Below are 12,292 nucleotides of genomic sequence, written 5' to 3'. Positions count from 1 at the left end.
ACAAAATCAAATACATTCCCGATAATTTCACTTTCTTTTAATCAAATACCAACATAGTTAAAACTTTATACGAAAACTATGAGTCTGCAATGATTGCAAATTTTTTGGCCAATATGTTGTAAGTCGATTTCACAAGCGAAGTAACATCATCTAGTTGTCATGGCTAGTAATTCCGACCAAAAATCTATTTATTTATTCAGATTTTATTATTATTTCAATCTAATCGAATCACTTTTGGACAATTGATATGACATATGTTAATCGTGAAAATGTGAGGAAGGCATTGGTGAAAGTTTCATGTACATTGATTAGGTATGTTTTACACGATGCAGAGACGAAATATTTCAGGTTGAATGGCTAGTCGGTGAAGGGTTGAAATATGGATTACCTTGGAGTCATAGGCGGATTGCTTGATGACCTCGGGGGCCATCCAAAATGGCGTACCAACGAAAGTATTTCTCTTGCTGGTAGTGTTAGTGAGTTGTCCAGCTACCCCAAAGTCTGCCAATTTGACGTCTCCCATTTCGCTGAGCAGAACGTTGGCGGCTGGAAATAATCGGCTATGTATTTCAAGAGGGAAGTGTCCCCCAATGTTTTACACGGTTACGCGCCCTTGCACGCGAGTCAAGTTTCTCTTTATTTTTATACTGTCAAAAGATCATTCACACATGAACGAGAAGAAAGGCTGGCCAAGGGACACCTAAATTCCAATAATCCATGAGACGATTCGTTTCGTGTGTAGACTGATGCCGATAACGCCAGTGGCAGTAAATTATTTTAGTACCAGAGTATCAAGAGTCCTGTTTTAATCAATGAATATGTGTGAAACGTGATATTCTTGGTGAAATACGTTGTCTTCTATATGAATTTTCTTCGTACCGATGCTTTAGAATTTACCTTAAGAGTAAAAAAGAATTGTTGAAAGATGTTTGTCTATAGCAGACCTTTGATATCGCGATGAAGCTTTCGTTCGCTGTGAAGGTAGTCGAGACCTCTGAGGACTTCGCGGAGTATAACAGCGATGTGCATTTCCTCGAAGCTGCCCGCCTTCATCAAGTCCAGGGCCGATCCCCCGCCCAGATACTCCATGATGATCCATAGCTTCGTGCCCTGGAAAAAGGAAATTGATTAAGTAAAAATAAGCGCAATGGTTGGATCAATGAGGGTGAAAGAAAAGCAGCAAAATGCGATAAAGACACCTCTTCAGCCTCGAAGGGTGCGTCCGATGACCTATACTCGTATAATCGAGACGTAGATTTGTGAACAGCCGAAAACCCATAACAGGTGACAAGTGAAACGCGAGATGGTCGGGCCAATTACTTAGGCCGTACCATTTATTGGGTCATGGTTACACTTGTGCGCTTCCTGACCGTCGTTCAAATGCTATTACAGGATCTCGGAAAGGGCTTGGTCATTTGCCTTGCCACTCCACACATTTTCAACAGAATCGAGCTGGTCGTTCAGCTATAGCCAGTTCAGCGGTCACCACAAATATATTCACCATTTTCCTGCTTCGAAGATAATTTTGACAATTTGGTAACGAATTATTCCTGCCTTACAGATTGGACAATTTTTTAGTTCACCTCTGAGCTTCTCAATAATTTATTTCGACATTAAAAATATTACACGTGAACAAGCGATGCTATAGATTGAAATTGTAGTTCAATGTTTGAAATAAATTCATGTTGTTAACTAAAATATCGGATCATATACGGCCTCGTAGTGATTGGAAAACTGAAATTGGACCTGATAAGTAATTATTTTCCATCTTATAGATATATGTTTCTCATTTTATTGGCTTCATTGGGATGAAACGTCACTTTCGTTTGATACAGTATATATTTTTGATATTTGAATTACGCGAGGTATGCAAATTTTTAACCAAATTCACGGGTTGAGGCAAATTGTCACACGTGACAATAATTTCACGACAACTTGCCCCAATTTCGTCCTTTCCGTGATTCTCTGAGTCCGCGGCGGGTCAAGTTTTTCAGGATTTTCGAAGTCTGAGGCGAATTTTTCATAGTTTTAGATGTTTTATTACTCTAAGTCGACTGTTTCGTAGTTTGCAGGGAAAAAATGTAATGAAGAAAAGATTTGTTGCTTAGAAATAAACATTGAAAACCCGAGTTTCTTACATCAAAACAAATACAAGAAAACTAACGTGCAATAAAAACAAGAAAAAAAACCATTATTCATTATTTTTCACCAGTTTTCGTCATTTAAAATACTTGGGACAACTTACCCCGCAATTTTTTTTTTTTTCAAAATTCAAAAGACCCTAATCAGACTTGCTTTGAAACAGTTACGAATTTTCTCTAAGTGGGAAAAGAATGCATCTACAGTGTAGATCTACAGTGTAGAATATCTGAATTAAATGAAATTTTATTGAAAAACAAATTTTTAACAACTAGAGCCCGTCTCTCTCCTACTTCAGATTATAATACTTTTTAAAAGTAAAGTTAGTATGTATTCCTGCGTCAAAATCAATGGCGGCCTAATTTCTCATCTGACAGAGGTTTCACGGTCATTAGTGATCCTGGCAGCAATGTAAACGTTTTAGGAAAGTGCGATGGGCGGGCTGGATGCCTCGACTGATTATCGCCGAGGGTTGTCTTCGCAAAAGTGACTGCGCCGTCACTTGGGAGAGAAGTTGGGGAAAACTTTTCCGCACCCTTCCTTCCGTCAACTAGAATGAATACCGTTCACGGGGAACGACCCGAAACGAATTCGTGATTAGTCCTTGGTAGTGACATTTGAGTTCACCCCTAAAGTTCGTTTGTTCACCTCGACAAACTCACTTCACCAGTTTCGTACGTCATTTTTTCTCTACCTCCTTAGTCAAAAATAAAAATATATTTATGAACATTTTTGTATTTTTACTTTGTTGTGGAAATGTTATGAATATTATTAGTAACCAAAGAACTAAAAATTGTCGAATCAAATCGCAAGTATGTGAGAAAAAAGAGCGTTGGGGATGTTAAACTTGAACACGATCAAGGTGCCTCGAGGCACGATATTAAATGAGGTGGAAAATACAAGCGTGGTGAATGGGGAAAAGGGCTGCGTGATGGTAGAAGTATTGGAAATTGTCAGGGAGGAGAAGATTGCGGGAGCTTCTTGTTGATGCAAATTTAAAATGGAACTGCCAGAGCAAATTCTTCCTCTCCAGTCATACGAACGAAAACGGAAATTCGGCGGAGAGGCGGAGAGATTGAATTTTGCACGTTGTTCATTCACCTTTATGAGATCTCTTAGTTTTCGAGTATTTAATTTATTCTTCTATTCAATATTCATAACAAGTAAAGAAACTGGAAATTGGAAAATGCGTCATCAGTAATTGCAGAACTGAGTATGAATTTGTCGAAAAACGATTTGCCAATACCTCTTTGCACCCAGTGCAGGGTGAAACGAGTGAAAAATCGAAAATAAATGGGAGAACAGATTTTTATCGAAGGAAACGGATAAACCAAAACCTTTTACGATACCATTGATACAGGGACATGGAAGTGCGTTGACACGAGACACTGAGGGAAACCACGACAACTGATCACACGGATGATGTGTGGTGTGTAAAGATCGTGATGAAGAATCGTTGTGTTATGAATCTTGCCGCGAAGGCCACACAATGACCTAGAATAACCGTAATCTACCAGATGGATCTTTGTAACAAGGTTAGATTTCGATCCATTATCATCAACGAAGTCATGCGGTTCTCCGTCTGTTTAAAGCCAGAAAAAATGATCGTCATGGAACTCATATTGTCAGTAGATTCTGGTTTTATATTCATAAAAAGATTTGACTTTGACTCCCTATCGTAATAGGCACCATTGCATTCCGTCATATATTGATTCTACGCTCTTGCAATATCTGTGTTTAAGAAAGAAACATACAACACTTGAAAATTGTTTCGTAATATCGTAAGTTGTCGTTTCTTTGTCTCATGTCAATTCCACTCAATTGTCGAGAACCGGTTTTCTCACTTCGTCGATAAGAAGACTGTACCATTTGTTACGATGCTTATCGAGTGATTACTTGCGTCAGTGGTTATCGAAATTTATTATAGGTCAACTACGTTGTTGCAGTGATTTGTGTTCACTGTTCCCAGTGAATGTCTCAAGTTTCTCCTTTGTTCGAAGTCGACTTATACAGGCAAAGCGTTTTTCAAAATTTCATCGAATTATTCATCTAATATAATATATTTTCGTTGGATCAAGAAACTGAATCAAGCAAGCAACGTGATCGCAGTAATTCGTGTTATCGTTTCTCTGCTGGTACTTTGCCTTTGCTCGTACAGATGGCGCCAGGCGATGAAACAACGAAATTACAGAGATCTTCATTATCCGAAAGCACGTTTCATCGAGAATTGAATGAATTTGAAAAGCAAATAAGTATGCTTTGTGAAATGCTGACTATAAGAAGAAAAAAATCAACTTTACAGAGTTATTTCAAAGACTGACAGCGAGCGACACTCGTCTATAGGTGTTCGAAAAGTAACAATAATTTTCCCGGAGGTTGAACAAGTTCTTACTTCCTGCACGGTTGAGTAAATCAAGTAAATCATGGCATTGTTTAAAAGTACAGTTTGAACTGTTATACCGAGGCGTTGTGCGCTGCTAGTATGCAATGCTGACTTCATGGAGGGGCGAAAGTGTCGTTCCCAAGGCTTTCCAACGTCTAGTCTTACTCGTTGCGCAACCGCAAGTTTATTTCAACAACGTATTCGGTTACCTGCACCGCGTTTTCCGTTATCTTGAATAGTTTTTAGCATGCAGCATCACTATTTTTATCCACAGGTTCTTCATCTTCAATAAAAATAGTCAATGATGTTAATTACTCGTCACGAATTTTATTCTAAGAAATATAATCTTAAAAATCGTTCAATTCGATAAGCTGAAATAATCCTCAATTCGTTCGCCGATAATCTTTCTGTGATTCAGAATTGAGGATCAATAACCTCCCACTTAAGGTGATAATGCATGACATTCGTATGTATGTACAATAGCGCATATATTTGAAATCAATAATAAATTGAACAACGTCGTCTGTCTGAACGGACAAAATCAAAACAAAACACGGAGAAGGACTTCCCTTTTCTTCGCAAACTCACTCGTTCATTATCTTTCTTACAAACCAATTCAGTGATAGTCACAGAGCTTTGTTCGATTTATCAGATTAATAATAATTAGAATATTCGGTGCGAAAAAAAAAAAAATATATATATATAAACTAAAAAAGTGATTATATTTTAAACTCTACCTTTCGTTTTAGTTCATGCCTTATTTTATTCTATATTATTTAGTGAAATAGTCCGTTACAAATGCTATCGATCTTTTTTACCGACCGGACTGTTGTCTTTTTGTTTTATTCTCTTTCCCGCAAAAGTTTGTTTATCAATTAAAGTATATACCTCTTACTTCCTGGTGGTCGATTATTATGCGCGAGGACTAAAGACGCAAATCTCTTACACGATGTAGATATATGGCGATAGTTTTTGCTACCACAAGATAAGTTTATCAAGTTTAATTTCCTGTGCGGGTCGGCTGATTGTATTTTGTGTCTGAAACCCGGCGACAAAAGCAAAAGTTGTTGGTATCTCGTTTCGCTATCTTTTCAATGTATGATGCATAGAATATAATAGTCGAGTACCCACCTAACAACCGGATACGGAAGTGACGTTGGTATAGACAGGAAGGGCGAGGCGGAAATCTTGCGTAACCGTCTGGGCGTCGTGACACTTGTCAGGATCAGTTATACACATTTCAAAGGGTGTTCCCAAACGGGAGATTTCAAAAACCAGCGAAACGATCCTGCAGGATTAACATTTGTAGGGTATTCGGTCGAGGCATCTACATCGAGTTTAATCGGAGCAAAACTTTCAATTAGAATATCACGATCGTTTTTTTTTCCCTTAGATACACGAGGAAGTCTAAAATTCTAGAAATCCTGTTCATAACCAAAAAGGTAGGACACGATGCGGTTGGCTTACCTGCGAAATTAGTCTCGATTTCACAGAAGATTAAATGTCTAAAAAACTTGGCCAAAAATCTAGATTGCATAATGTCATACGAATACGGCAAACTAGGATTTTTCGACTGATATTTATCTCCACTTTGAGCGCCTGAGAGATTTTTTATGGCCAGTTTTTTTTTTTATATCTTTTATTTATTTATTCAACGGCACATTGATTTCGTTATGAAATTGCTTAATGTTTATGTATATTACTATTTGTTAACTCCAATCATCTTTTTTAGTGAAAGCAAATAAGTGGGAAAAAAATAAGTAAATTCAAAAAAAAAAAAAAAAAAAAAAAAGACACAGTCGATTATAGTATTAAATTATTGCCAAAATTGTACTTTTTTTTTTATCTTGTTTTCAATTCTGCTGTAAATCTGAACGTTCTCTTTACGACCTGAACATTGAATTAACGCTGGAAAACCTTGCGGATGGTTGATTAATTTTTTACGAAGTGTTACGTGAAAAAAAATTGTGATTTTTGGGATTTTTTCATTTTATTCAACTAAATGTCTGAAATTCTCGTATCGAAACTCGCTGCAAAATTTGTGGTTACTTTTGTTCGATCCGTTAAGTAAAATAAAGTATAGAAGATTCAAGTGTCGTACATTAAACCTTCAAGGTCGAAAGATGAAAATTATTATTTGCTTTTCAAGTATAAAACGTGAATAAATCATTTACTCCAAACTCAAGCAAATCACTTTGAATCTTGAGTAAATTTTTCTAATTCGGTTTAGATTTTGCATGTTAATAAATTAAGTAAAAAGCAGAAACAAAAAACAAAAAAGGGAAGTGAAGAGGGAAAAAAATGCTTTTCAAAGTTCCCCCACCAAACGTTCTCGTTGGTGAAACGCGTGAGTAGATTTTTTTTTTTTAATCGAAACTAACCGAGTGTGGGAAAATCAAAGTATAAAAAATGATAATAATACGAATTTTCGAATCGAAAGTCAAGATTTTTGAAGGTTTAACCTTGGAATGACCTTTAAGAAGATACATCCGAGACTTGACACAAAAATTTCGTATTCAGCGCATTAAAAAACATGGATATCACAATTTTTGTACCACGTTTTTGATTATTGGATTTTTGGGCCAAGTTTTTTGGGTAATTTGGCCCATTGTGGATTGCGTTGAATGGAAGGTCATGGTATACGATGGACGATGAAAATTGGTCTAATACCAGCGAGGGTAAGCCGGGAAACGTATGACCAAGAAGTTTTCTCTGAAGTTAGAATATGCGGCGTTTGTTTAAACTTACCTTGAGGTATGAACCGAAGTATTTCGTGACGAATGGACTGTCGCACTGCGACAGTACCATGATCTCCTGTTGTATATCCTCGATTTCATCTTCCGCTTCCTCGAGATCAATTATCTTGATCGCTACCACTTGCTGTGTTCTATTATCGATGCCTTTGAACACCTCGCCGAAACTTCCTTTGCCGATTCGTTCTTGTTTCGTGAATATCAGCTCCGGATCCACCTTCTGTAACATATGGAATATCCCTGGTTTAGATGACGTGAAAAATGAAGGAAAGACAAAGCTAAAATTTCGTCATATATCATTTCTTGTGAATTTCTTCCAGGATAAAAGGTTACACGCACTAATCGTACTAAAGGATCCTTCCAAAGTTTACACGATTTGTAAATATGGAAGAACCCAGCTAGACTTTACACTGGTACTAATGAAGTATACGAGTATACTTCATTATCGAGCCATGAACTTCAGAAGGCGTGTTTATTCAAAAGAGAAAACTTTTTCATCTCCAATATGGCTATAATTCGACACTCTTAATTTAAGAATTCAAGCCAAGATGACAGAAAGTTTTGAAAAGTTGTAAAGTCAGAGTAACTTTACACCCTTAATATCGGTTTCCTCGCTCAATTAACAAATTCAACTTATCCGAACTTCAAGTCTGATGATAAATAGCTTTCTTATTTGAACCGCATTGAAGGAATTACTCGTAAAAATTCCTTCCAATTTCTGTTTCATTTCCGCAGTACAAGCTCCATGGCAAAGTTTTCAATGGTTGAAGTGAAGAGTGTTCTCGTAGCTTTATGACGAAGAAGGAGCAGCTTGAGGACAGGACACAGAGTCAACGTTGATGAGAAGTACGTGATATTGCGGCATTATTAGTATAGTTTCGCGTTGCCCCTCCCTTTCATTGTCAGTAGGACAAGAATTATCTTTTGGCAAAGTGTCTCTAAAGCTCTCAAGGTTTCTCCCAAGAGCGTCTGACGTTGACACCAGGCTAATTATAATGTGTGCCGAGTCTTCCGGGGGTCGCGCAATTTCAAAGAGAAGATAGAAGGAGAATGAAGAACAGCCAATGAGGGTTCCTAAAATATTATCCACCATGCGTTTAACCCTTTGAGGGGCAGCGGTACACATTTGTACCACCTTTTTTCCTACATTTTTTAGGTATTTTTCAATACCTTTATACTTCTAAGTCGTTTTTAGTACCTTGAAGGTTCAAGCTAAAAGATACTTAAGAAAAAAAAGTAGATATTTCTTTATTTATAATTAATTATACATAATTCAAACGCAAAAAACTCGTTGTTTTTTTTTCAGAATAAATTCAGCTGTTCTCAAACGAAGTGTCGAAACGTTTTGAAATTTTTTTTCATATATTCTTCAGGTCCATTACTAACTTATAAAAAATTTTCAAATTTTTCGCCAGGCTCAAATTTTCAAAAAAAAATTATTGAATTTTCTGAAAATCTGATTTCGAAGAAAAAAGTTTATGTTATACATCAGACATCAGAATCGTAATCAGCGACCACAAAAAACCCTCTATACCAAATTTTGTGCCGATTGAACGAAAAACCTTGAACCTAACCTAAAATAGTCGACATTTTGGGTCCGCCATCTTGAATTTTCTAATTCTGACGTCAGAATCGTAATAAGCGACCCCAAAAACCCTTAGACCACCTATGATTTTGAAAATTTGTTGCATAGAAAAATGTGCCCCTCAAAGGGTTAATGTACTCTCAATACATTGCCAACATTTTTTAAACATATAAAATTGTACGCTGTGGTGTATCAGGGTTCGTAAGCTTTTTGGAATCTGAAATTCCCCGAATTTTCCGGGTATTTCAGTCTGAAGATATGATTTTTCCAGAAACCTTTCCAGAAATATGCCGTTGTTAAGTGATCATTTTTTTTTTAAACATTAATTTGAAGTATTTTAATCTCAGTCGAAGTCTTCCGACTTCACGAAGTATTCACCAAGTCATAAAATCAAGTGTAAGATTGATTCTTATATGCTTAATTCTCCGACAAAAGTATCATACTTTCCATCGATGCTTAATATGGGTGGAAATCAGGTTTCCACATCAACGCGGTTACACTTTTTTACCGTAGTGTAAGAAAAATATAGAGAAAACGTCGACTCCTAATATAACCTGAAAATAGAAAAGTGTAGCGTCTCACTGCGAATAGAATACAACGGTAAGATGTAAAATCGGTTAAGAAATCGAGCGGAAACTCGTTAAGTTATAGATCATCATCATGATCATCGTGATTCAGATTATGTAACAACAGCCGTTGTAATTCCATCGAGAAGTCGTAACCAAGTAAAATCACAAAAAGTGACGATGAATAAAAAGAAGGAAGACATCATCATCTCTCTAATTTATTCGGAGAAAGTTTTAACAGCAGGAAGGAAGCGTTGAAGTATTAATTCCATTACGGCAGAGGTGTAAAAAGTAGCGATAGAAATATGGAGCCTTCAAGGATTCTTGCATCGTCCCTGCAACTACAACTTGAAGTTACCGAGTTTGAGTAACCATGATGCATAACTTCCTTATCAACAGTTTTATATACATACAAATGTCAGGTATAATACAATTCTTGGTTTAACCAGGATGGTCAATAAAATTGGCCATACTTCACGTGCGTGTACAATGAAATTATAAGTAAATAAAAATTGTGCCAAGATATAGGTGGATAAGTAGGTAATAGTGAGCCGGTTCTTCGATCGATAGTCACAACCCACACAAGTCGTTAACTCCTCTATAGAGTTGTAATGTAATGGAAGATACGAGCGACGACCTCGCAGAAAATTCGCCGTTGTGACCTCACGTGATATCCACTCTACCTCATCTCTTCACAACCACAAGTCATGACGCACGCTGTAAGAGTAAGATAAAAGAATAAAAGTCTCAGGAAGAATTCGTGAGTCATTGGACAACGTATACCTGAAGCAATCCGCTCTGCCACAACCTCCTGTTACACGGAATCCGGATCTCCCCCACGCACCGCAAAGAGTGAAGATAAAACTGATTCTGATATCTGTCTATGCATGCAGTTAGTAACGTCGAAAACAGCAAACTGGCATTTCAGTTCAATCTCTCTAGAGATTTGTGCGTTACCAAGTGCGTGCAGCACTGAGCGTTTCCGTGACGCGTGAACACAGGTTAACACCTACTGCACATTCACGATAAGATCAGTAGGGAAATTCTGGTTAATGCTGACTGTACTGATGATGATCTTGATGATAGCTATGTAGACAATCGTGGTTACAACACACTAAAGTTTATACAACAACAGCAGTATAAAGTTTGTAATCAAACACATTTCCTTGGAGTTCAACCATAATTCTAATCGCCAAAAGGTCAATAAGAAGTTTCTTTCTTTGGTTCAGTGCATTATAACGAATTGGTTCTTAGATGTCACTGGCTTACAATGAAAAATATTACTAGAATAGACTCGTGGCGAGGTTTCATTGGTCACGTCTGATGGAACATAAACCGCGTGAACGCGAATGCGGTTGGGAATCTTCTTTTTCCAAGCATCAAAAGGTGTCCAGTTTCAGAGCATCTGGCCTTTGTGTGAACGCGGCACTGAGCTGTAGAGGAGGCGTATATAGCAGGCTTTCAGTACTTTCAACCTTCAGTAAGAGAAGACAAGTTTTTGCATCTCTAGATTGACATTCGATAGCCTGTAGAGCAGCCAGCAGGTCATTCGTCAGTCACCTTGTATCTGTTCACTTTCATATCGCAAGCGGTTATCGCCTCAGGCGTTCCAGTTGCCAGGCATGCAAAGTCCTACCAAACACGATGTCAAACACTTGACAGACATAATCAGGATGGCTGTACTGCCAGTTTTGTAAACAAGGTTGAGAGGAGAAGGAAAGGAGAAAGGAAGGAAGGAAGGAAGAAGTCACGTTAACGATTATTTGTTAGGGGGCACATAACATCGAGCGGTGGTAATCTAATATGACGCGTGCGAGACAATCTGATTAAGTGTACGAGACACGGTGGGATCATGGCTGCGACGAGAGTAACATTGTGTACAAAGGTAACTAGCATCGAACATAGTTGCTAACGTGATATCAATTAAAACTTTTAATTTACTCACAGTGCTTTCTATGACAGCACACAACGTTCCGCTGCAAGAGTGTCATTTATGACGTATAGTAAGTGACGAAGCCTTAACTTTGTGCAAATTATGCATGACAATGAGTGAATATAAAGAGAACAAAATCGTATATAATCAGAAATAAGTTAATTATCACGAAATGGCTGTAATCGCAGATTTGTTGCATTTCAATTGAACCCAAGCTTTATTATACTTGAAGTTAAATTTACACTCAGACAAAACGCCACTTCAATTGACTTCGGATGACGCGAACTTATCTGAAGTCACTTGAAATCATTTTGAGTAATTTAAGGATATTGGAAGTAAATTGAAGTATTTTCATTTTCACGAAATTACTTAAAGTCACATGAATTCACACGAAGTCACTTGAATTTCAACTTTATGAAGTCAGTTGAAGACATTTGACTTCGGTTAAAGTCATGCCAAGTAATTTGAATACAATTACAATGTTTAGACTTCATGAAGTCTTGAACTTACAAAGAAGACCAGTTTCGTTTCTTTCTTTGAATTCGTTGCAACTCATTTATGTTACAGAACATTAAAAACTAAAAGACGCGTTTTTTCTAATCGGTGAAAAAACGGTTCAAAGGGTTGATAACGACGACCCCCCCCCCCCCCCCAAAAGATGGGCACCAAACGGGATGATTTTTTGATGCGCTTAACGTATTTGAATGAAAGCAACCCTTAAGTACTTCCATTAACGAATGAAAAATGTGATCGTTGGTTAATTCAACACATCAAGCTTTGCTATCCGAAACTTTGAAATCACGCCATTGCGCTGCCACCTTTAGAAGTCGTTTTGCACTCCAGTAACCCGTATTTCCGCGAATAAAAACAAAGCAACACGTGTTTCTTAGTTTTCATTGTACTGCAACATACATGAGTTGAAACGAAATCGAA

General features: G+C 37.4%; 1 protein-coding gene across 3 annotated transcripts in view; it reads right to left on the bottom strand.

Annotated features, from left to right (window-relative positions):
- The window catches only part of LOC124404944 (serine/threonine-protein kinase 25), a 44,620-nt gene that overhangs the window by 6,105 nt on the left and 26,223 nt on the right, over positions 1-12,292 (bottom strand). For all 3 annotated transcript variants that reach the window (XM_046879487.1, XM_046879486.1, XM_046879485.1), the window contains exons 2-4: positions 7,271-7,495; positions 945-1,110; positions 389-546 (exon numbers count right to left, since the gene is read on the bottom strand). In XM_046879487.1, coding sequence (XP_046735443.1) covers positions 389-546; positions 945-1,110; positions 7,271-7,495 — 549 coding nt within the window. The remainder of the gene's footprint in view (positions 1-388; positions 547-944; positions 1,111-7,270; positions 7,496-12,292) is intronic.

The sequence above is a fragment of the Diprion similis genome, chromosome 3, assembly GCF_021155765.1.
Source record: "Diprion similis isolate iyDipSimi1 chromosome 3, iyDipSimi1.1, whole genome shotgun sequence".
Classification (NCBI taxonomy): Eukaryota; Metazoa; Arthropoda; class Insecta; order Hymenoptera; family Diprionidae; genus Diprion; species Diprion similis.
Note: the sequence above shows the minus strand (reverse complement) of the source record. Positions and strands in the feature narration are given on the sequence as shown.